This window comes from Xyrauchen texanus, chromosome 6, assembly GCF_025860055.1.
Source record: "Xyrauchen texanus isolate HMW12.3.18 chromosome 6, RBS_HiC_50CHRs, whole genome shotgun sequence".
NCBI lineage: Eukaryota > Metazoa > Chordata > Actinopteri > Cypriniformes > Catostomidae > Xyrauchen > Xyrauchen texanus.
In genome coordinates this window covers 32344882-32371988 of record NC_068281.1, presented here as the reverse complement: position 1 = coordinate 32371988, position 27107 = coordinate 32344882, and the positions used below count along the sequence as shown (strand labels likewise).

At 37.3% G+C, this 27107-nt stretch overlaps 1 protein-coding gene across 5 annotated transcripts in view; it reads right to left on the bottom strand.

The window, feature by feature from the left end:
• LOC127644694 (receptor-type tyrosine-protein phosphatase F-like) overlaps positions 1 to 27107 on the bottom strand; it is a 279674-nt gene that overhangs the window by 13707 nt on the left and 238860 nt on the right. For all 5 annotated transcript variants that reach the window (XM_052128010.1, XM_052128009.1, XM_052128011.1 and 2 more), the window contains 6 exons: positions 18037 to 18149; positions 8089 to 8186; positions 2615 to 2738; positions 2267 to 2442; positions 716 to 835; positions 470 to 624 (listed from right to left, as the gene is read on the bottom strand). In XM_052128010.1, the coding sequence (XP_051983970.1) occupies positions 470 to 624; positions 716 to 835; positions 2267 to 2442; positions 2615 to 2738; positions 8089 to 8186; positions 18037 to 18149 (786 nt within the window). The remainder of the gene's footprint in view (positions 1 to 469; positions 625 to 715; positions 836 to 2266; positions 2443 to 2614; positions 2739 to 8088; positions 8187 to 18036; positions 18150 to 27107) is intronic.

Below are 27107 nucleotides of genomic sequence, written 5' to 3'. Positions count from 1 at the left end.
AGCCTAATATGGAACAAACAATGGGCCAAACATTTTATCAGTATTACAAAGACAGAAATAAATTTGCAGCAAAGTACTGTAAAGTTTGACTGGACACAGCTTTTAACATCCACGACAAAAAGATATGGGAAGTGTTCCTCCCTTTTAAAAGTTGATGATTTTTTTTGCTATCTTAAATATGCATGATTTTGTGGTTAGTTGCAATCGTTATTCACATTTAACCTAGTTTTATATGGTCCACAACCTTATCAGAAATAAAACTTGCAACCCATTTTGCACCCGACCAGTTAGACCACTAAAAAAACCAGGCAGTAAAACACAAAGGTGATAAATTAAGTTACAAATTATTTCTGACATCTGACGTTCCACAGAGCAAATCTGCAACTGCTCACTTTGCAACAGAGTTTTATAAGAGAAAAACAAAGTGAAAAGGTCAACAGGAAATGAAAGTCTGGTGACCAGCCCTCACCTGCAGTGCACTACCATGGGTCCAGCATCAGGAGGGTTGCAGGCTTTGACCCTGCGCAGGAAGGCTAGGATGGGGGTGGGGTATTCAGGCACTCCGTGGTCCGGCCAGGCCATGAACTGGAACTGCCTGATCTCGCGTTTTTCACTAGAGCCGTTCTGCTCAAACAAATTGGGAGAAAGGAAGATAAGTGGTCTGCAAATGTATAAACTTACTATAAAGAGAAGGAAAGGCAACAAACTTTCCTACCTTGTAAAGGGCAAAGGTGCGCACACTGTAAGTTGCCAACTCAACAGCATCAAGCATGGTGACTTGGATCATTCCGTAAGTCTCTGTGCCACGAATGGGCCAATACTGGTCACACTTGACCTGTTTTAGAGGAGAGGCGTGAAATACAGTCAAAAACTAAAGCACAGAAGTGAATACTGCAAGTCCCCTACAAATACTTAATATTCAAACTTATTTTTAGTTGTGCTTGCGAAGCATGCTAAAGGTGTTTGTTGGGGAGTTGAACAATTACTTTCTAAGTGATCGGTTACTTGCATGAACAGTCTGTCTTGGGGTTGCACCGGTTTGACTAATCATGTGTAAGTTACAACTTAGTGCCTATTTATGCTACAACTTATGTCTAAGTTACAATTCACACCCTACTAAATGTTTTAATTAATTTGAACCATTAAACCTAACCCTAATGAAACGTAACCCTACATATAAATATTTACTTGAATGACACCTTTTGACATTATGCTGACATTTACACTTGTTTACAATTACAAAAGAGGCGGGGCCTGGGTAGCTCAGCGATTATTGACACTGACTACCACCCCTGGAGTCGCAAGTTTGAATCCAGGGAGTGCTGAGTGACTATAAAACAGTCACACTCACATTCACACACCAATGATGGCAGAGCTGCCATGCAAGGCGCTAGCCTGCCATTGGGAGCAACTTGGGGTTCAGTGTCTTGCCCAAGGACACTTCGGCATGTGGAGTCGTGTGGGCCGGGAATCGAACCACCAACCCTGCGATTAGTGGACATCCCGCTCTACCACCTGAGCCACGGCCGCCCCAAAATACACTAACACTGAAATTAAAGGCTTTCATTTTTGTGATAAAAAAAACATTGAACGACCCAACCGTGAACCATATCTACGGAAATACCCAGAAAGCCCTGGCAACCGCCTAGCACATTGGCAACCATCCACAACAACATTGTGGTGCCGAGCTCAAATTATCTTTGGAAAACGTACAAATCTAGTTGTTTACGTGTACTGTTGGATTATTAATCTAGTCATTGTAGTACTAAAAACAGTGAGTTATGGCAGAAGCTAATGTAACCTGTATGCCACAATTCACAAGGACAACATTTTTCAGAATCAGGACAATGCTTCTTCAGGCCAACATTTTAAAAGTTGTATAAATGGACAATTTTGGCAGAAGAAGGTCCTCCATGACATTTATGGACTCCTATTTTGGAGAGTACTTTACACCTAGCAAAGTGTGTTCTTTGTACAATTTTTGTTTTGTTTGTTTTTTCTTTTGGGGGGTGAACTGTACCATTTCAAAGTAGAAAAAAATTCAAATGGGATTGAAATTACATAAGGATAAGTAAATGATGAAAGAATTTTCACTTTGGGATGAACTATCCTTTTCAAGTCCTCATTCAATGTAGCCAGACAGTAAATCAATTAGAACATTTTTTGCCCACGACTGGGTAAATGCTATTTGATGTAATTAACAGTCAAGAGCAAAGCTGATAAGCTTTATATCCTTCACTCCATATTTCAGATTGTTGGTACTCACCCTGGACTTCTCTTCCAGTCTTGTCATCATGACAATAGTATTGGCTCTCTGTTCCCAAACCATCCTCCAGAAGTCACTCAGGGTCTCAGGCAGAGGACCCTGCGTGGCAATGTAGGCATTTTGCTTACGGTAGCCGTCAATGTAGTTTGCATTGATGTAGTCACTACCTGGAACCCCTGCAAAGGCAGTGGACAAATATAGAAGAGCTCATTGGTGACCCACTTGAACCCAAAAAACATATGCCTCTACAACTGTGGTAATTGCATGTATCCTTAAACATAGACATACAACTGTCAGTATAATGAAAAGCTAAATGTCAAGAGGTTTGAAAATGAGTTTGATGCTTACCATCCACAGGGGTAAGAACGACCCTCGAATGGTCGTAAGCAATAACATTGGCATAACGGTTCTTTGGCTTGTTGACCTCCAAGTTGGAATGTTCCCATGTGAACTGCTGGCCTGGATCTATGGACTGCAGTGGAAAAGAGGAGAGGACAAAAAAAGGGAACGAGAAAGACAGAGAAAAATCTGTTCAGTCTATTGAGGCACCTTGTTTGAAGCTTGATACCACAGAATGCCGCAGGGGTAAAGGCTTTGTTTCTATAGCAACCTGAGGTTTTGAACGGAGACCCAGAAGAACCAGAGATGACTTTGTCACCCAGGGATTTTAGAACTGATGGATTGGCAAAGCTCGAGAGTGGTATTTTGGACCCCTTTGGGGGGTATATTTCAGTTTTCATCCATTACTAGTGATCATCTGCCCTACAATAAGAGCACAAGTTTATCTACTGCTATGTTATCAGAACCAACCAACAGATAGTTTAGTGTTCTTTGACACCATAATTCAAACCTGATCACTGCAGGTGGCTCACTATGAGCATAACTGAGCTTATTCATGCAGAGGTGTCATGTACCTACTTTTTTGAGGCAAAATATTGCATGACAAAAGAAAAAAAAATTGTCTAGAGGTAGAGTTTTCAATTAGCGATCAAGAGTTCAAATCACCATGCATTTTTTTGTTGCATGGAAAAGTATCTTTGTATCTTTGTTGTGTCTTTAACATTTTTACAATAATTGTGTGGGGAAAAAGTTTTATGTTAGGCGTTTAAAGTGATATTAGGGTGGGTAGATGATATTCAGTTCAAAGTAAATCATCTGTGGAAGGTGCAACTGTACTGGACTGTCCAAATTTAGACATATAAATGGACAAAATTTGATTAAAATAATATATTTTTGGAAGATGCTTCCAAAATTGACTTCACTCAGTAATCTCAGGGGACATTTCCCCCTTACGTTTGAATGGGCAAGATGCTTCAGCATTCAGGCAGATGGGTTTGATGCTATTTCATTCAGAGGAAAGAGAGCAAAAATGCTCAGGCTAGCCTAATGGAATACTTGTTTCCATGTGGACTTCATGTCTGCACTTGATTTGGTTCCTGTTGAAATGAATGAAGAGGGAAGAGCAACGGCTGAGGAATAGCAGACCTAACAAGGAGAGTGTGGATTTATTTAGAAAGACAAGACACTCTAAAGAGAGTGGGCAGATGAACACATGTGAACCAAAACCCTATAGCATATATCACTGGCTACTTGGATTTGGTGATATCTAGAAATGTTCAAGTAACAGACGTTCCAAATCTTTTCATTAGAAGTCAGTTATCTAACCATACTGCATGTGCAACCATTTAAGATTGAAATCAAAATGGGAGTTTTGTGGTTTTTAGTCCATGTCTATTAGCTTTCAGGTCATCCATATGCTATAATTTAGGGGGAGGGACATTCTCATCCTAGGGAGCATTTTATTGGACAAAAATTAGTGCACAGGGCAAGATGAGTCATCAAAATTTTGGATTAATTTTGCTGGAAGAAAAAGACTGTACATTTAAAATCTGTAGATCTGCTTAACGTTTAATAAAAATTGAGTGGGGAAAAAACATATGTTTGTAGTTGGGAGTAATAATAGGGTGGGTTGATGATTTTCAGTTTAAAGCAAATAAATTGTGACTGTACAGGACTGTCCAAATTTAGACGTGAATGGTCAATTTTTGCCATAAACAAAGGGTGATTAGCTATTTTTATCTGCCTATCTTTATGTCTCGTCCCAACTTATTATTTTAACAGGAAATACGTCAACACAGGAAAGAACATGGTACCAGCAAACAATTTCATGGGGTCTTTTTTATTTTGCAATCTTTTGCAAGGTTGTGCATTCCTAAGTGAAAGAAGCACATTGAATTGCATGGATTTGCATTGAGTAGGGTACTGGATTTCTCATTTTGAACTCAGAGGATTACTAATGGGGCTAGAGCTGGGTTGGCAGTCTATCCCTATCTTTCTCAAGTCACAAGGCTCCATGCTCAAATGACACCAGGTCGTATCTGAGCATCGATCAGCTGCAAAATGCAGCAGCCTGTTCAATAATGTCACAGGGTCTCTTGTTATTCAGCATTGATCTGCCTGTTGTGGACAAGACTCTGGTTCACTCAGTGTCCATCAACCTCCATACATTTAACCTGATCTGGGGTAACACCAACTTCCTTGGATCCTTTTAAATGTGTGTGCTGCTTGTTCTTTTTTTGTTTGCTTGTTTTTTTTTTTTTTTACTACAAACATCTGTTTCCAAATAGAGATTTTGCTTTTATGGTTGTATATACAGACACAAAATTCCCACACTTTTTGTCCAAAGTATTCTATGACTAGTCAAAAGATTACAGGTTAATGATAAACATTTTTTATAGAGATTGCAAGAACAAAAAGTAAATTCTAGCCAATAATAATATGTTTTAAAGCGAAGCATAACAAGAAAAATTATATTCACTATAGACTATGGGTATTCCTGTAGCTCAACTGGTAGAGTGTGGCAATAAGAAAACAAAGGCCATGGGATGATTCTCAAGGAATCCATGAACTGATCAAATGTATAGCTTGAATGCATTGCAAGGACCCGTTCACACCGAACCTGTTCTTGTGTCCACTTGTGCTATTTTTGATTTTTCTATGTAAACATGCACTAGATGGATGTCTCTGAACGATACACCATGTCTCGCTGTTTTTTCAGTGTTTTGCACAGGAGTGCTGCATTTTATGAATGCCATGTCAAGTTAAAAAGATCTTAAACTTTAAAAAAACACGTCTCGAGACACCTGGGTTCTGTTCTGTTTGATGCTTGCAAGAACGCGTCTGAACGGACTCAATTTAATGCTGTCTGCAAAATGCAAAAATATACATTGTCATGACTTTATCAGTTTTTATCAATTTTAATGACATTTCCAGGCCTGGAAACTGTTTTAGTACTGTTTTTTTTTTTTAAATCACCCGATATTTACAGGTTTTCCATATACATGGGAACCCTATAAATAATTCTGACAACAAAAGACAATTGGCTTTTTTATTTTTCACACAAGAAAATGTGTTCAAAAGTAAACAGCATATCCTCTGAGCTAGATAAGCATAAACTGCCATATTGAAATATCTGACGTGCTAAGTGTTGCTTTACCAGTTTATTAGCAAGCATTTAGGAGGAATGTTTAACTTGCCATAAGCATTTGCACATAAGTTCAGGTAATGCACAAACGAGACAGCTGGTATGCTGACTGGCAGCACTTGGCAAACAAGTCAAGCGAATATAAGCTGTCACTACATGGGCTGACAAGCTTGAGAGATGTGGATAATGATAGCAGTGGGAGGTGAGCACTGGCACCTATAAAAAGCTTCAGCTCTTGCGGGTTGACAAACATTGGCTTGTTACTGGTGAGAATCAGTGGCTGATGGGCATGTTAGCTATTGCTCTTGTCACCAGTCGAGCTTAGCAGTGCTCTACAGAGGGATTTAAGATGCAATGAAGAATTTCATGGGACAACAAACACTCGAGGAGATTTCCATATTCTGGTTCAGGAGCATAAAATACAAATCATTCAAAAAAGCTCACTATTAGTGTAACGTAATCTATAAATATACAGGTAGTAATAAAGATACCACAAAGGAGTCATATCTGTTTAAATATCACATCTATGGTGTGATCACAGTATGACTCCACGAAATTAAAATGGGACTTCTGAGGCCCACTAGGGAGCCTCAAGGTTACTTAGAATGATTTAAAATAAGTTCCTTTAACGTAAACTAATGGCAATAGGCTATTTAAAAAAAGGGCACGCCTTTCCATATGTTCTGCCCCAACTTCCCGTTTCATTTGAAAATATATTAACCAAGAAAGAAAACCATTAAATGTTCTCTAAGCATCATGCATGTGTCGAGCCCTCTTATGGGTCTTGTTCATTTTGATTCTCTGATTCCAAGGCAGAGGGAAGTGGCAAATATAACCAATTAAAATAGACAACGGAGCTGAGCAACGGATGCATGGAGCAGATGATGGAGTCAATAAACGTGATAGTGACCCACTGTTTTGCTCATGCTGGCTGGACTGTGCTTCTCCCATTGGCCCAAGCTGAACCATCTGTCCCATTTAAAGGGGGCCTTCCTTGACAGGAGGAGATGACATCACAGCAAGCCAAGAGCAGGTTGCCTGGCTAAAGAGGGCATGTGTGGTGAAAACCAAAGGGACGAGAGATTTGTCTCATATGGCTGCTTGATTGGATGTATCCTTCTCTCAAAATGTCACTAAATGTATTTAAAGAGGAAGGATTAAAAGGAGTTCTATAAAAAGACTAGTCTTTTCTTCTTTATATCCTTTCCACAAGCACATGTGCAATTACAGAAAAAAGGGTTTGGTTGGTTGGAGTGAAGTTTTAATTGCAGCTTTACTATAAATATGTCTGTGGAGGAAAAAATTAGGAGAGCAGTAAAGAAAAATGTGGGCAAAGGAATTAATGAAGAAGAGATACGCATGTATGTGATCTTGGCTAATCAATATCTTCTTCAAAGTAGAAATTCTGTTTGCTCTATTTTTATATATGCGCATGCAATGGAATCTTTTGACGAACGTTTAACATTTGTCAAAAACCTCAACAGGGACTGTACTTCAGAGAAGAACAAACCACACATTTGGTGTAAGGGGGAAATGTCCCCTGAAATTCCACACATTTAGGGAAATGGCTGACAGGCATGCTAAATTTCGCTCTTAGTGAAACGTTTATTAGTCTTCCTTCTCAACATCAGGAACAAATGACAAGGCCTATGTGTATAGTAAAGATTTCTAGAGAGACATCACCAACACAGATCACTGGAAAACGAACATCTGTTAATCAGCAAGACACAAGTGTGAACAGCTGTCATAACACTGAATACGGGTGTTCTTAACTTTTGATGGCAATAGAATCGATATTAGATAACACTACAGAGGCCACAGTGAATTCAACAGCAAATTGTATTAAAAACAGACAAGACACAACAAAATAACAAAAGAGATAAAAAAAACACAAAATTATAAATAAAAATGCAACATCAGACCAAACACCAAGACAAAAGCAAAAAAAAAAAAAAAAAAAAAAAAAAAGCACAGCAGTTGGTTTAAAAGTTTCCTAGTGGAAAAAATAACTAAAATAAAAACAGTCCAAGGAGCTTTGCTGATCTCGTGTCGTTTAAGCTAGTTCAGCTGATTTTCCAGCCTGGCCAAGCTGGTGTTTAGCAGCCTGACCAGTTGACAAGTGCCCCAAAAACCCTCTAAAACCATCAAACCATCAGCCTGACCAACTTGATGGCCAACTAAGTCTAGCAAACCATCTTAGGCAGATTTAACACCTAAGGGAGTAAAACTGTAACTGCAGTGGTCTACTGCTATTGTAAATAATCCAGACGTTTTAGTCGGTAAACAGTACAACTATAACATTTTCACAAGTCTGGCCATAGTTGAACTTTTGTCCTACCTCATATTCCTGGGAAAAGCGGAGGGCGTCGTTGGCCTTGAGTCGCTCAATGTGGTCCAAAAGGTCACAGACAGAGATGGGCGGGTGTTCTCTCATTCCTGAAAGAGAAAATAAGAAGAACATATGTAAAGTGGAGAGTACACTCCAGAGAATCACACCTGATGCATCATACCTTTACAGTGGTGAGAGTTTGGGCATGACATAGAGGTTCTTCTGAAAGCTTTACCTAGAACATTTCCTCTGTGAGATGTTTGCTGACTTCTACTGAAAACCACAACTTAAAACGGCCTAAACTGGCATGATGGTTTTAGCTGGTCTAAGAGGGTTTTTAAGAAGTTGTCATCTGGTTAGGCTGGGAGACCAGCTGGCTGACCAACTAAACCAGCTAAAGACCAGCTTTACCAGTCTGGGAGCCCAGCTAGAGCATATTAAACCAGATAAGAGCAGCAAATCAGTTTATGCAGGTTTAAGATGCTTTTTTTTCCAGCAAGGATGCTTACTGTCTGCCTACTGTATCCTTACTTCCACCCCCCAAAACACACGCTTGATTTCTTGTCTGGGGGATTACTTTATAAATTATTGCCAAAAACACATTTCACTGCCAGCACATTTGAACTGGGTAAGGTTGCATGCTTAGCTGGATTTTAAGAAATGCTCAGCTTGCATTGTGTTGTTTGACAAGGGAAGGATGGTGTATTATATTAGAGGTTCTTGCATAAGGATTTCAGTAGTTGAGGTGGTGAGGATGATTGAGCAGGACTGAGATGCTTAATGGGACATGCTTGAGTATGATTCCCCATTACAAGTTCATTATGTTCACTGTGAACACTAATGTATGGACAAGCCCCCGCCAGCTACTTCATGCTAGCATTATTGCGAGACAGTGGGCGGCAAGACCAGTAAGAAAAAGTAAGGCAAAATGTAATTTATCAGTGGATGGAATTACAGCTTTCAGGCAGCATGAAAGACAGATAGACAGATACACAGGCATATGTATGGGTGGATAAAGAGCAAGATAGACAGGTAAGGATAGGAGGTAAGCATATGTAAATGCTCAGCAGGGATGCAGATTCATTTGGAGTGTCTGGACAGTGGTGAAAGATAGGAACTGCAGGAAAAAGATGAAGGAAGAATTCTAAGTGTGTAAATTGTATAATTTTGATGGGTTTGATTCCCAGGGAATGCACATGCTGATAAAATATAAAGCTATGTAGTTTTTCGATAATAGACACTGTAAAATGCAGTCTGGTCACCTTATGGGTCAATAAATACATATGCTTGTGACACAATGTTAAACTAGAGCAGAAGCATCATTTTTTTATATAACAAAAATGACTTTCACCATCTACATATAATAACTGCTGTTCTCTGCACAAAAATGAAGCACAAAGAATTCTGTATATTTCAAAGGTAATGGTGCAATAAGCTGTACCTTGAGCAGCCCATTAAGTGAATACAGCATAGGCTACATCCATGTTAAACAGCAAGCTAATTAGGCAGGGAAGAGCTACAACCAAGCATGCAAAGCAGGCAAGGCAGACTGCAAATGTCCTGGAATTGAAATGAATTAATGTCCAAGGTCATTAAAACGGAGATGAAATGTAATCAGAGAATACAGATGGGGGACTGGAAACATAACCATACTGCTGTGGTTCCAAGTACAACATTTGATCAAAAATCAACTTGTTATAAAAAGCTGACAAAATAAGCACAACGTGTTTACAAATATTATTAGATAGCTTATATTAGATAAGATATTAGACCTCCTTGGTTCTGGGTTTCGTGCATGGACGTGTTTTTAAAATGTCAATTGGTATTATTAGTTGACTGCCACGTAATATATGATGGGCAAATGGTGTTTTATTCATTGTGAAACTGTGTTTTCTTAATGGCATGAATCGCACTGAAGGCCTAGACTTAAAATGCACGGCCTGTGGCTGGCACTGTATGTACATAACTAATGAGTGTATAAAACCTGTAGCTAATGCAGGTAATGTACAACACAGACATTCCTGCTTATTCCTGTCTCAGCTATCCCAACATAGTGTTACATAATTTGTACAACATGAAAATAACTCACAACGCTGCAAATATTAATCAACTGTCGAAAAGTGAAGTGCGCTTGTCGCCACTCTGCCGTCACATGGAAACCGTTGGCTGCGGCGGCAGCGTGTTTTCACGGTGAAGAGCCGTATGCCTGTGGTAATTATGTGCTCTTCAGGACTGAAAGGGTCTGAGAGGGGTCTGTAATAACCTGCTCGACTACCACCGCTCAGCTATTAGAAGAGAGAGAGGCAGGCCTGACATTTTCTCTGAGAGTCACAACTCTGCCTCTCACTCACCTTGGGAATGGAAAGCAGGAAGGCTAATTAACAAATAGGGGTTGAAAGGGTGCAAAGGGCCTTTGGGTGAATTGCGTCTATATAAGACAATCCAAGGAGATGAGACAGTAAGAGGAGGAACTCTAATAAAAATCTTTTGACCTGAATTAAAAGCCTTCGAATGACAAACAGAATCATAAATGGAATGTTAAGCAGTGCACATTATTATTGTTTCCCAAAGCATACAGCTTAATCCAGCTTTTCTCAAACTGGTGTCTGTGGATAATCCCAGAGTTGTAAACATTTTTAATTTTGGAATTAAATAATAAGCAATAATAATAATAATGAAAAAACGATTCAATAAAAAGCTACTGACTAGTATAAAAAATTGGACATAACAGAAGTTCAGAACAATATATTTAAACAGCCTATATACATTTTATTTTTATTCTGGACAGCAAAATTAAGTGTTGGGAAATACACTCTTATTCCTATGGTAACAGCGACTCTGATTAGCAAATGAATCACGTGGGATTATGTGCAGGGCAGTTGGTTGTATCAGCTGGTTGTATCTCTGCCAATTATATTTCACTCATAAGCAAGCAAAGTTAATGAAGGTGAGAAAATACGACAACAGTTATGCTGATAGTGGTTTTATTGAAAGCAGCGATGGCCGTTTGGTCGTTTGCATGCAGGTTTTAAGTAATGAGGAAATTAAGCTGCTAAATTAAAGCTGCATCTGATTAAAACATCCCAAGCATGCAACAAAAAAGAGAGACTTTTTCCAATGTAAGAGTTAAGAATACAAAAAAACAGATGGCATGGATGAGAGTTTGCAACAATTCCAAAAAAAAGCACAAAATGCTCCATACTGGCAGCCCAACATATTGCAAATAGCAAGGAAAAACAAATTAATACTTCCAACAACGATTGAAATCTGTGAAGTAAAGATAGGACTAGAGGCAGATAACAAAATTAAAACTGTGCCTCTTTCCAATGACACAGTGAGGAGGAGTATTGAGGATCAATCATCAGACATAAAAACACAACTTCTGGAAAGACTGCGGGAATGCAAACAATTTTCTATTCAGCTCAATGAGTCTACTGATGTTTTAAATGCTACACAGCTTTTAACTTTAGTTCACTATCCATGGAAAGGACACATTTTAGAAGACTTCTTATATGGCAAAGAGATGCCAGGTCGAACCACAGGTGATGAATTGTTCAAAATGCTGGAGAACTTTATGACTGAAGAGGGGCTGAGCTGGGGACACTGCGTGGCTGTTTGCACTGACGGTGCTGCGGCAATGACAGGTCTTAAGAATGGAGTAGTTGCAAGAATAAAGGCTGTTAACCCGAACATAAAGAGTACCCACTGTATGTTACACAGACAGGCACTTGCTTCCAAAGCCATGCATCCAGATTTGCATTCTGTGCTTAATAAGGTTGTGACCATAGTTCATTTTGTGAAATCAAGGCCACTGCAGTCACGTCTGTTTGCACATCTTTGTCGAGAAACGGATGCAGGACACAACAAGCGTTTGTTTCACTCTGAAGTACACTGGCTGTCCCAATGAAGGCAAAATACAGGCCTCGACTGCAGGTTGAAGATGACATGAGGGTTTGTCTGTCAACTATTCCACAAAGAACTGACATGCTTTGCAGAAAGGGACAGGCCCACCAATCACATTAATAGTAAAACAATATCCAGCCTGAACTGATATTTATGACTATTATGACAATGGAACTAATGTTGTGTTGGTTCATATTTTGTTATTAAAGGACTGCTGTGATTGAAGTACAGAAAATATGCATGTTGCATAATGTTACTGAACAATGTTTTAATAGTGAGATTTTTTGCCAAAGATGTTTTCCCAACATTTTGTGAGTATAGTTTCATAATTTTCATCCAGTCATTCATTTTTGCAGACATCAAACATGGTTCCTTGATTACAGCCGCCCTCACATTGATGCTAAAATGTTATTCAGTGATAATTTTGACAATGCTGATACTGATGTTTTGTGGTAATGTTTTGTTATTATGGAACTGCTGTAATAACAGGAGAGGAAAAATGCATAATGTTTAAGAATGTTTAAAAAGTAAATAAGATTTTTTTTACAATTTGCTGTCCCAACATTTGCTATGCATATGATGAACATATTTTTGCAGCCTTTTCCTTTATCCTTTTTTGTTTTATAGAAAGAAATAAAGCAGTTGTATGTTGTTGTTGTTATTGTTATTTAGTATTGTATATTAAAAATGTTGCTCCCCTCACTTTCAGTTATATTTTGCATGATGATGGTGGGGGTACTTGAACAATTTGGGGTTATGAAAGGGGTCCTTGGTTCAAAAAAGTTTGAGGAACACCGGCTTAATCAGTATACTCTCACAGCAAGCAGAAAGTCATAAAACGAGTAGATTTGTTTTTGCACAAAGCTGCCAATTAAACAACAAAAGGATTTACGCTGCTCTAAAACCTCATTGTAAAACATTCAAGGGAAGCAGCTACAGTAATTTCATATCACACTAGATTAACGTACTTTGCTGTAATGCAAAATGGATGTTTTACAGAAAAATAGCTTTATAAAAAATTAAAATATGAAAGAAAATGTGTGAGAAATCGCTAACCCTAACTTTAAGCAATATTAATATTGATGATATTTGTGAGGATCCAATTATACAATAAGAGGATCCTAGAATGAATAAGATATGAATAGAACAGAGTAAACCAACACACTGGTGGAGGGAAGCAGCAACTTAAGTGTATTTTTGTTCAGCAGCTTCTATCTGCCTTTAAGATGTAGTGCCATGACTAAAAGCACCTCTTCTCCTGTGTGCTCTGTCTTTTAGGCATTGGTGGGCGGACAGTGAGGATTAGAAGATGTGTACGGCAGTGACAGGTCGTTCTGATTACAAAGACTTGTTGTCAGTTCAGTTACCATGTGCCTATGCATACACGTCCTTTTTGTGGTAAATGATATATTTGGTGGCATATGCTGATGTGTGTTTGTTTACAGAGAAAATAATATCAGGGTAACTGAACAAGATACAGATGATATACTACCTGGGGTTTTATTAAAAGTATAGTGCAAACAAAAATAAAAATTCTGTTATCATTCACTCACTCTCATATTGTTCCAAACCTGTACGCTTACTTGCTACCGTAGAAAAGTGAAAATGAATGGTGACCACGGCTGTGATTTACAAAGCATGATATTCAGTGAATAACGACTTTAATTTCAGTCTGTTCTTCACACAAATCTATTGTAATACTTCAGATGACTTGGAATGTACCAGACACAAGATATATGGACTACTTTTACTATGCTTTTTTTAGTGATATATATATATATATATATATATATATAGTGGCACCTACAGCTGTACGGCCATATGCACTGTGCGTACCATGAGCGCTCTGACTGAACTGAGAAATATTTACTCTCAGAATGTTTCACCAATCATGAAATGTGTACCATATTTCTGTTGGTTGTTTAAAACTACTAGCAATGCCCAATTTGTGAATTATTTTCAGTGAATTGGCCAAACGGGCATGCAAAACGGTCTGAATTGACGGTCTACAATTCAATTCATTCAGTACAATTCAATACATTCAGAGCATTCTCCCACTGAATCATTTTGAGCGGTTTCTCACAGAGCAAAAAAGTATCAGGATATTTACGAATACAGAGAACAAACAGCGCTGAATACAGTGTAAATTTACCAACAGTCAACTGAAACAATAGGCTGTCTTTGAGAAACTTCAACTAGTGCTGTGTCATGTGAACAAGGGGCTGTTCAAACTGAACGTGTTTTTGCATCTGCTCGTGCTATTTTTCAATTGTTTTCCATGTAAACATTTGCTAGATGATGTCTTTGGACAACTGTGTCACGTTTCACTGTGTTTTTAGCATCTCTCATGGGAGCACTGTATTTTTAGACGCTGTGTCAAGTTAAAAAGAACTTCAACATACAAAAACACGCGAGACACCTGCATTCTGCTCTATTCGATCTGGTGCATTTTACTTTTTTACCACAAAAACGTGCCTGTCTGAACGGTCCTGGAAGAAATCGGCAATAGTTACATGAATGCTACTCATACTCGAGAAAATAAATAAAAGCTTATCTCAAAGTCTCGGGTTCGGGATTAATTTTAAGGCATATACATTTAAACTCCTGACATTTAATCGTAGAAAACATTCACTGTCTGTTCTTCACACAACTACTTTAAGAATGTGAAATGTCAGAATAATAGTAGAGAGAATTATTTATTTCAGCTTTTATTTCTTTTATCACATTCCCAGTGGGTCAGAAGTTTACACACAATTAGTTAGTATTTGGTAGCATTGCCTTTAAATTGTTTAACTTGTGTCAAACATTTTGGGTAGCCTTCCACAAGCTTCTCATAATAAGTTGCTGGAATTTTGACCCATTCCTCCAGACAGAACTGCTTTCAGTTCTGAAATCTGACATCGGATTGATGTCAGAGCTTTGTTATGGCCACTCCAATACATTTTCATTCCTCATGATGCCATCTATTTTGTGAAGTGCACCAGTCCCTCCTGCAGCAAAGCACCACCACAAAATGATGCTGCCACCCCCATGCTTCACGGATGGGATGGTTTTCTTCAGCTTGCAAGCCTAATCCTTGTTCCTCCAAACATAATGATGGTCATTATGGCCAAACAGTTAAAAAAAATGTCATCAGACCAGTGGAAATTTCTCCATAAAATTCGATCTTTGTCTCTATGTGCACTTGCAAATTGTAGTCTTCCTTTTTTATGGTGGTTTTGGAGCAGTGGCTTCTTCCTTGCTGATCAGCCTTTCAGGTTATTTCGTTATAGCACTCGTTTTACTGTGGATATAGATACTTGTCTAGCTGTTTCCTCCAGCATCTTCACAGGGTCCTTTGATGTTGTTCTGGGATTGATTTGCACTTTTTGTGCCAAAATATGTTCATCTCTAGGAGACAGAATGCGTCTCTTTCATGAGCAGTATGATGGCTGTGTGGTCCCATGTTGTTTATACTTCTGTACTATTGTTTGTACAGATGAACATGGTACCTTCAGGTGTGGAAAATTGCTCCCAAGGATGAACCAGACTTGTGGAGGTCCGCAATTGTTTTTCTGAGGTCTTGGCTGATTTCTTTAGATGTCAAGCAAAGAGTTTGAAGATAGGCCTTAAAATATAACTTAGTGTATGTAAACTTCTGACTCACTGAAATTGTGGCAATTAATGTCAATTAAAAGTGAAACAATTGTTGGAAAAATAACTTGTGTCATGCACAAAGTAGATGTCTTAAATGACTTGCCAAAACTATAGTTTGCTAATATGAAATCTGTTGAGTGGTTAAAAAATAATCTCTCTCTCTCTCTCTCTCTCTCTCTATATGTATATATATATATATATACACACACACACACACACACACACATACATACACACACACACAAACACTGATTTCATTGGCTCTGTACTTGTATTTTACACAATGACAATAAAGTTGAATCTAATCTAATCTAATCAGCCACAACATTAAAACCACCTGCCTAACATCGTGAAGCCAAAACAGCTCTGACCTGTTGAAGAATATAATATTTTTATTTATTTTTGTCCAGAGCTTATCCCCTCATCCCCATCCACTTTAATTGTATGGAACAGAGCAGCTTGGACTTTCTCCTAAACTTCTGATTTTGTGTTTCACAGGTTTGGTTTAATTAATTGATGCCAAAAAAAAATGAAAAATTACATTTTGTGTTTGAGGGAGAGACTAAATTTGTGTTTCGACATCCTTATGGTGTTTTATTAACAAAGTTCGGGAGGAGCAAGTTTATTTATTTAATCTGTCAGTGGATCACCAGATTTCTGACAGACAGACAGCAGCTAGTGAGACAGGGGAAATTCACTTCCAGCACCTGTACAATCAGTACTGGTGCCCCCCAGGGATGTGTGCTCTCCCCACTAATCTTCTCCCTGTATACCAATGACTGCACTGCCAAAGACCCCTCTGTCAGGCTCCTGAAGTTTAAAGATTACATTACTGTCATCGGCTTCATCCAAGATGACGATGAGTCTGTAAACAGAAGGGAGGTTGAATGGCTGGCTCACTGGTGCAGTCAAAACAACCTGGAGCTGAACATGCTCAAAACAGTGGAGATAAAGAGGAACACCCCAACACTGTTCTCACCATTCTAAACAGCACTGTGGTGGCAGCAGTGGAGTCATTCAGGTTCCTGGGCACTACCATCTCACAGGACCTGAAGTGAGAGACCCACATTGACTCCATTTTGAAAAAGGACCAGCAGAGGTTGTACCTCCTTCACCAGCAGAGGAGGTTCAACATGCTACAGGTGCTGCTGATACAGTTCTACTCAGCAGTCATTATGCCACAATGAGGATTTAGAGCACATTGGGAATTGGGCATTCCAAATTGGGAACAAAAGGGGGGACAAAATGCACCATAGAGCAATAATTATGTGCAATATACAGCTTAGTCTATTTATATTTATCCAACATACCCTACCTCTTCTGCCTTACATTCCCTTGCATCTGTATATAACAGATACCTACGCACGCACGCACGCACGCACGCACGCACGCACGCACGCACACACGCACACACACACACACACACACACACACACACACACACACACACACACACACACGTTGTGTTTCCATGTTTTATGGGGACTTTTCATAGACATAATGGTTTTTATACTGTACAAACTTTATATTCTATCCCCCTAACACCCTAACCTCCTCACAGAAAACTTTCTGCATTTTTACATTTTCAAAAAACATAATTTAGTGTGATTTATAAGCTGTTTTCCTCATGGGGACCGACAAAATGTCCCCACAAGGTCAAAAATTTCAGGTTTTACTATCCTTATGGGGACATTTGGTCCCCACAAAGTGATAAATACACGCTCTCACACACACACACACACACACACACACACACACACACACACACACACACACACACACACACACACACACACACACACACACTCACTCTTGGATATATAAATATAGTCTCATTGTGTATTTCTATATATACTTTTATTTTCTATTCACTTTTTATTAATATTCTATTATCTCTGTCTTGTTGCTGTATTCTTGGTGCACTGGAAGTTTCTGTCACAAAGACAAATTCCTAATTCTTATTCTGATTTAATCAGACGAATCACACAGCCTGAGTAAGAGTACATAGCATCTGCTTACCTTTGCATAGCATTAAGAGTTTCTGGCATCCCACCACCTCCCCATCTCCTCCTTTCTATTCCATCAATACTAATCCATTCTGGGGCAGGCATTCGAGCTGAGGTCAAGTCTCGAGCCTCGAGCCCTCCGCCAGGGAGAGCAAGCCACATGTGTTTACGCTATCCTAACTGCAGGATTACATTAACTTGCAAACTACTGAATTGTACGTGTGTGAGGGAAGGAGAGACAAAATATGTGTTTCTACCTCCTTTTGTACATATGGTGATAAGCTGAAATATCACACATTGTGTGAGTGTGTGGCTCAGAGGAGAAGTGTATGTGTACATCTGGTGGAGAATACACAGAGCTCTGGCAGACTCAATGATAGTGTGTGTCTACGTATGGTGTACATTGTGTTACCTGGTGTCTGGTAGTTGAGTCTCCTCATTTCAACTGGATCAGACGAGTTGGCCAGAAGACAATCCTTCACACCACCTGAATGATCATCTTTAGGTAGGGGGGATGCCCTCTTCCTGTAACAGCAAAACGAATCCAGTGTGAGTGCACCTATTGATTTACTCAGACCATATCACCCCCACCAACAGAGGATGGCCTTAATTTTCCATGACCACTTTCCACCGTCTCTCTGGCCCTTAGAAATAAACAGTCAATTTGTTGGTGCTGTGCCTTTAAGAAATGTCCCCTTTGCATGTGACAACAATACTGATCATTGTGCTACTGTACTTCTTGCAAAGCTGCATAACATACATGGGTGTTTCTTCAACTCTGGGCAGTTTAGCACTGTGGACTTCCAGAAAATAAACTCTTGTTTAAACATTTTTTTTTGCTAACAATGTCCAAAACCACAAGAGATTAGTCTTTTTTCTGAAAGTCATACAAATTCCTACCACAGTGTCATTTCCAACACATCTAAATTCAAATTTGTGCATAATAGAATTCCATGGTGGAAATGACAGTGATGGAAATTAAATTTGTAGCATTTTTTAAATAAAATGCCAGACCCTTTTGTCTTGCTCAGGCTAATTTTATAGCTAGCATTTTATGTATCATAAATACACTAAATTAAACAACATTCTCACACTAATTGTGTAAATTGGCACAAAAATACAGCTTGATAAGAAATTATGTCAGATGAAAATATTGTGCTAAAAATTGAATTTAATTTTCCTTTGTTTTCTTTAAACATAATTTGTCTAATTTCTCATCTCAAGCATGCTCCTCACTGATACTTTTGCCAACTTGATTAACAAGGACACTTTTGAAAATATTTAATTAGGGACAAAATTATTAGGTGTGTTGGAAATTCACCACAATTGTGGGACAGTTATAATTAAAATAAAATAAAATAAAATAAAAAAAAATATATATATATATATATATATATATATATATATATATATATATATATATATATATATATACACTGGTCGCCAAAAGTTTGAAATATTACACAGATTTTGCTCTTATGGAAATAAATTGGTACTTGTATTCACCAAAATGGCATTCAGCTGATCACAATGTATAGTCATGACATTAATAATGTGACAAATTACTATTACAATTTGAAAAAAAAAATTCAGAACTTAATCTACTTCAAAGAGTTCTCGCCAAAAATCCTCCATGTGCAGCAATGACAGCTTTGCAGACCCATGGCATTCTAGCTGTCAGTTTGTCCAGATACCACACTTCCTGTAACTCTTGCCATAGATGGTAAATTGTCTGCAATTATATAGCACCTTTTTTAACCTTACAGTTTACCAAAGCACTTTACACTGTCCCATTCACACACACATTCACACACACTTTCACACTCATACACCAATGGCTGTTGTGGCTACCCATAGATGTGGCTGTCTTGTCCGGCACTTCTCATGCACCTTACAGTCTAGCTGATCCCACAAAAGCTCAATGGGTTTAAGATCCATAACACTCTTTTCCAATTATCTGTTGTCCAATGTCTGTTTCTTTGCCCACTCTTCCCTTTTATTTATTTTTTTTCTGTTTCAAAAGTCAGTTTTTCTTTGCTATTCTTCCCAAATTCTTTACTACATGAAACTGGTGTTGAGCAGGTAGAATTAAATGAAGCTGTCAGCTGAGGACAGCTTCATTTAAAGGTTATTTCTCATAATTCTGATGTACTTATCCTCTTGTTTAGTTGTACATCTTGCCTTCCACATCTCTTTCTGTCCTTGTTAGAGCAAGTTGACCTTTGTCTTTGAAGACTGTAGTGTACACCTTTGTATGAAATCTTCAGTTTTTTGGCAATTTCAAGCATTGTATAGCCTTCATTCCTCAAAACAATGATTGATGAGTTTGTAAAGAAAGTAAATTTTTTGCCATTTTTGACCTAATATTGACCTAAAGACATTCTAGTCTATTGCATACTGTGGCAACTCAAAAGACAATGTTAAGCATCATTTAACAAACCAAACAGCTTTCAACTGTGTTTGATATAATGGCAAGTGATTTTCTAATACCAAATTAGCAATTTATCATGATTACTCAAGGATAAGTTACTAGACTGTCTAGATTGTATAAAAAATGACTTTTTTCAAATAGTGATGGTGCTGGTTTTTTACATCAGTAACGTCCTGTCTATACTTTGTGATCAGTTGAATGCCACTTTGGTGAATTAAAGTACCAATTTCCTTCCGAAACAGCAAAATCTGCACATTATTCAAAATTTTTGGCTGCCAGTATATGTATATATATATATATATATATATATATATATATATATATATATATATATATATATATATATATATATATATATATATATATATATATAAAATACACACTGTATATCAATTTCCCAAAATAAGTATTGAAATGGTTTAGGTTTATCGTAAAATGTTTCCAAATCAATTTTATTGAGAAATATATATATATATATATATATATATATATATATATATATATATATATAATTCTGTTAATTTTAATAAAAACCAACCCCTGGGTCATTCAAGTGCCTGAAGTTGAACAAACATCCACATACAAAATAATTGGCACATCAATTTTAATGGTCTGGCATCACAAAGTTGCGTTAGTACAGATTTGACCCTGATTTGGCCCAGTTTTGCATGTAGCATCAATAAATGATCTTTTTCACCTACAAGGATGTTTTGAGTTCTGAAAGTTACAGTATTTAATTTTTTTCACAATACATTGAGCACATTTAACTCAAAATATTTTTTTCCCCTCATGATATGACCCCCATTAAAGGTTCACTGATTTTGGAAAAAATTACTTTCCTTTAGAATATGAAGGGGTTAGAGAGATTTGAAACAGAAACCAAATACAAGTGTGTTTGTTCAACATCTCGCTCAAATCGGTGTGCTAGCTCACAGAATATTCAGTGTGTGACGCTCCTTGTTTGTGGGGAAAACAAGGTGACTAGGTAATTAGCACATCAGCTGGATGGCACAACACCGGGTAATTACGCCGATGTAACACCTGCACTCCCAAGTGCACTCTTCCAGCAGGTAAAGCTGCTGTGTGGTAACACACACAGAGAGACGCAGAACATCTGTCAGTGGAAACCCATCCTCAGACACGCACACACGCACACAAATCCCCAACCAAAATGTGTGCCAAATGCATGGGAAATTTCACATCTCACTGCACTCCATTTGTAAGGTTCTGAGCATAGATTAGGAGGACAGCCATTTTAAAGCCTGGTTGAAGAGCTCGAGTTTGACTGACACTGGAGAGGAGGGTAGCGCCAAAAGGTCTTCGGCATATGCTTTTTAACGATACCATGTTTACAGAATTACTAATCACCAAAGGGCTTATCTTTTTTCAGAGCTCTCAACTCTATTGTAGGTACTACAGGCCTCAGAACACTTCAGAGTTAATATACAGTGGCCTAAAATATTATTTGGACACTTTTTGACAATTAAGTGACAATTAAAAACGTATGAATTGCATTGCCTTAGATAACAGTTCCTCTCAAGTTCAAACATGTGTCCCAGCAGAGTTACCACAGGTGAAGTGTATCACTATGGACATGCTACTCAAACTGTCCAAATATATATTATGCACTATAATTTGAAACCTAACAAACTTCTTTTTGTGAAATGTTTTGAAAAGTGTGTTTGTGCTATATTTATATAAAAACAAAAAGCCACTTGGTTTGATATTTTGTTATAAAATGAAATGACATTCATACATTTTTAAGCGCGGTTTAAGTGTCCAAATACTTTTTCAGTCCGCTGTATATACCAGAGGCTAAATGGAGCCATTTGTATAGGGCTCAGAATTTAATGACAAATGGAGATAACAGAAAATGGGCATTTTGCTCTGAGAGAGAGAGAGAGAGTGACATTTTGGACATTAGTGAGTAAGAATGGAGGAAGAAAAGAAAAAAAGAATCACAGAATGGTTACACTGAGGGGAACATTTCTATTTCAGCTGCCGTCAGGCTGGCATTTCCTTTACAATGAGGCATCCAGGGTTCAGGTGTGACAGCAGAAATGCTGACTGCACATGCTCAGAGCACATACTCCGAGTGACCTTCAGGAGGAGGTGAAGGATCAACACGAACAAAATCAACACAGCACGGCAGAAAAACACAGAATAAAACATCACAATCACAACGACCAGCACTGAACATGAAGCATGCACCACTGTGACAGTCCAGAGGACTAAAGCTTTCAAGGACAACAGGGTGTGAATGTGAGATACTGTCAGTCTGTATTCAGAAGGGGAATTTTAGGGAACAACTTGTTTTGGATGAAGTGAAATGAACGTCATTCAAATAAAGATGCTAATGTTGAGTGTCCGGCCACACCTGCAGACCCTGCAGCCTGTGAAAAGACACTTCTGAAATGATAAACCATGATAAACAGACACCGGTTAATAATTTGATTGTACCTACCTTTCCTGTTTGCTGCATTTATACGGAGCAAAAAAAGGAAGCATGCATGATCAGAGGCTGGTCAAAACCCAGAGATCCAAATTAACTAACATTTTCAATTGTCAGTTCAATCAATTCTATAATGAGTGAAACCTATGGCATCATTTTTATATCACCAGAGCTTGAATTTGAAAAAGCCTCCGAATTCATGATCTTGAAAAAATGTTGATGTTATCCAAAAATGTAGCTGTTAATGTTTAATATTTGAAAATATTTTGTGTGAATTAAACAAACAAAAAAAATCAGGATGTGAAATTCAAGTTTTTATTATTCAAGGTGTGGATTTTGAATACGAGTTGAGAAATTCAGGTGGAAAATTCGAGAATGACATCCAGGAATGCAAGGAAGAGCAAACGAGCGTCGATGTTATCCATCTCTCGCTTGGACAATCGCAAAGCGATGGAAACAGCTACAAAAAGTCATTTTAAATGAATTAATGAATATATATAGTATATTATACAAAGAGCATATAGTAGTAAATGTATATATATATAGCCTACATGTTTAATAATGTGCAAAACATCTTTTCTTTGCTTCTTGGCAATTCACATTGAACGAATCTGCAGGAAAGGCCATTAAAATGATTCCCGTACACGCATACATGACCAGAAAACTCGATCCCCAGTTGATCCATAACACCGGCCAAACTCAGCGGTACATCACCGTAAACATCTCTCATTCAGAAGTTTCAAATGTTTTTATGTTGTTTTGTGGTCTGATTAAAATACAAAAGGTCTGAAAAGCGAAAGCAACCGAGGCAGTGTTTATGCCTAATGTTTACATTATAGTCTGTCGGTGTAAATAAAGACTGTGCTTCATAATCTTATGTGTTTATTGATCAACATTAGTATATGCTCATAAATAATATACTATAAATTGATATTTTAGTGCTTTTTTTATTATTATTATAATATGTTACAGTCATGACATACCATAGTCTGGATGTTATGAACTTATATACATGAATGAACACATGAACATTTGTGCTGTATTTGATACGTGCACAGATAACTGAAATGTCTAAATAAAGTAGAAGCATATAAGTGTTATATCTCGGTTCTCCCCCTTCATTCCTGCTAGACAAGGGTGAAAAATATATAAAAAAATAATATAATGTTGGCTCTGGTAAGTCAACAGCAGTAACACGTTCAAGATTTATAAATAGAAACAAAAAATGTACAGGCTTTCGTCTCATCCCACGCAACACAAGTAAATGGGATTTTGGTCATACAGTGATGTCACACGTAACAGATCAATATGCTCTTGCATTACCGTGAATTAATATTGTTTTGGTAAATGCACAAGTGTATAGGAAATTAATATAATAACACCAGATTAATAATAGCTACTGGAAATGACAAAGAATACTTTATAGGCCTCTGTATTATTATTATGTTTTGGTGTGTGTTTGTTAATATTTAAAAGAATGTGAGGAAGAAAAAGACTGATATTTAAATGACTCATGTAATGATTACTTTTGATCTTTCGCGCATGCATTACATGCAAAACAAAAGAAACTATAATGGAATACAGCGGGCTAATTTTAGTAAGGGTTACAATGCAAATGCACATATTACAGAATACTTCTCTAAAGAATAATATACATATATATATAAGTATATAGATGAAGCCCAGATGTGCATTATCATGAAGGTGATGTGGTCTGCCTGAAAATAAACATGATATATAAGACACTGACAAATCATCAGTAGTCGACATATGTAATACATATGAGGTTAGACTATCCAGAATTTTATAAAAATATTTAAAAGAGAGATAGCATGCTATCCCTAGCAAACCAGACTGATGTAAACAATTAGGAACAGAATGTGTGTTGTACATTCGAAGTTCACTATATTTTAATTCAGCACAAGTACAAATGTGCAAGAGAAAGTGAAAGAAAATTATAATAAATATTATTAAACAGCCAAGACACTTGGAAAACAGGTAAAGGCGGCTGTTGTTTCAGTCAGCCATAGGTCTGTATTATTTCACTTATTTACAGTAACAACAAGAGGTAGCTATATACCCAATTCATATTACAGTGGATGTAATGATAAAACACAATGTTGTTCTCTGAAGACAGAGAAATTAATAATAATAAAATATATAATAATAATAATAATATATATATATATATATATATATATATATATATATATATATATATAGATAGATAGATAGATAGATAGATAGATAGATAGATAGATAGATGTTCCAAGCTTCTTGGACAATTCACCCCAGTTCTTCTATCTCAATTGCTTCTGTGTCTTTATGTAATCTCAGACTGACACAATGTTCAGTGGGTGGCTTTGTGGGGGATTCTAATCTTTTCTATTTGCAAAGGTGATGTTTGGGAGTCTAAAATATATTTTTCCTAATGACACACTACAGCTAAAGATATAAATAAACATCTTAAGACAAATGCTTTTGTCAAACATTTTATGTTTTGCACAGTACTGTATGCATATATATAGTTTTAGAAATGTTCAACCATTTTTGATCTCACAACAGTATAACAGATGCATAGAAATATATCATTTTATTTTTAGATTTATTATTTAATACTTCTTGACTACAATTTTATTTTCAGACTTGCAGTTAAAATGAGGTAGTTTGATTATTCGTTTCCACTAGTAAATGTCATTTGCCCATATGATTATGAAATAAGTTGATCTTTTCTGCAAAACACATTAATGAAATATTATAATAAATATCCCTAAAGTGTAACTTTTTGTGTTTTCACAATGTTATTGTAACAGTTGTTTAAAATAACCTTTGAGGTGTTTCCATCGCTTCCATCATGTGATTGTCCAAGGGAATGATTACATCGATGCACGTTTGCTCTTCCTTGCATTCCCGGATGCCATCCTCCAATATTTCACCTGAATTTTTCAACCCATATTCAACAACCTGAAATAACTGAAATCCACCACTTGAATAATTAAAACTTGAATTTCACAACATGATTTTTTTTCATTCAATTCAAAATATTATATTAAAATTTAAAATGAACAGCAAAAATTTTCGATAACATAAAATTAAACCAAGTCTTTTTTCAAGATCATGAATTTGGAGGCTTTCGGAGGAATTCAAGTTCTGGTGATATAAAAATGATGCCACCCTTCAAACAAGCAAGACGGAGCACAACAATTGGGAAAGAATGAGTCTCAAAATGAGTTTTAACGTGACACAGTGTTTTAAAAACGTAGTGCTCCTGTGCGAGATGCTGAAAAATAGCGAGATAGTGGTCAAAGATGTCCATCTAGCACATATTTATATAATAAAACAATTAAAAACAGCACAGATAGATGCAAAAACACGTTTGGAGTGAACGGCCCCAAAGAGTGTGAGTAAAAGAGAAAACATCGGTGACTAGATGAGTACCCGGGCAGTGTATGATGACTGCTTTTAGAGTACTATCAGCAGGGTGTGGCAGCACAGACACATAATCGCTCGCCTGCCAAGACTGAAAGCTGACGCTGCGGTTTCATTGCTGCATCTGTGCTCAGGTTTGTCTTGATTTGAGACATGGCGAGCTAAAAGTCCTGAAAGTTCCTGAAATGGTAGATTTGTGCTGAACGCAGAGACTATCAGCCAAAAACAAACAAGATTTTCTCTAAAGTAAGGGATCTTGCTAAGACATGCTGGAGGGAGTATTAGTCAGTACTGTATCAGCGTTGTGAACGGGACCACCGGGTCATGCCGTGAGCTATATGTCTGAATTATTTGGCTGAGTCAAGATGTCATTGTGAATAATGTCCTCCTTTTTTTCCCTCCGCAGGAAAGGTAGCTAAAATTAGTTACATCTTGTATCGTGTACAAAGCAGCCCTGAATTCAGAGTCACGGCTCGGGAAGCCGCATTGATGTGCAAGGGTGTATTTCTCCAAAATTAGATCTTTGCAATTCCTGATACATTTATTTATCTCCACATCTAGTGATCTTTGAGACAGGTGCTCTTGGGGATGTTGTATCCAAAATCTGCTGCAATCTTTTCATATGCCCTCTAACAGAAATGTAGATGGTAGGGCTGTCATGATTAGGGATGTCCCGGTACTAATTTTTGAGAACGTGTAAGAGTACTGATAAACAAATTTACTGATAAAAATGCAATAGTACTCGCCGATACAGAGTCTGATATTGTTTTTTTATTTTTTTCTAAACTCAGTATCAGCAGTTTATTTAAATGTTATCATCATGAAAGGTTTAATCAAATTAAATTATAACCATTAATTTTCAACATGAAATAGTATTTTTATTAAATGAAGTGATTTTATGCAGAACCTTACAGCACAATCCTAAATACAACATTGGAGATATTTTTGTCAAATAAAATTAATAGAGCATCACAGATGTGAGATATTTCTTAAATGATATAAAGTTCCTATGGATTTATTATTATTATTAGTATAACAGTGAATATTACATAACTATACAGTAGTGATCTATTTCCGTGATAGTTTTTTCATTTAAATTGAGCTTTTATTTTGAAGTGATTCTGTGTCGTTAGACCAAGGAGCTCTGATGTAATGACGGCAGATTTCCAAT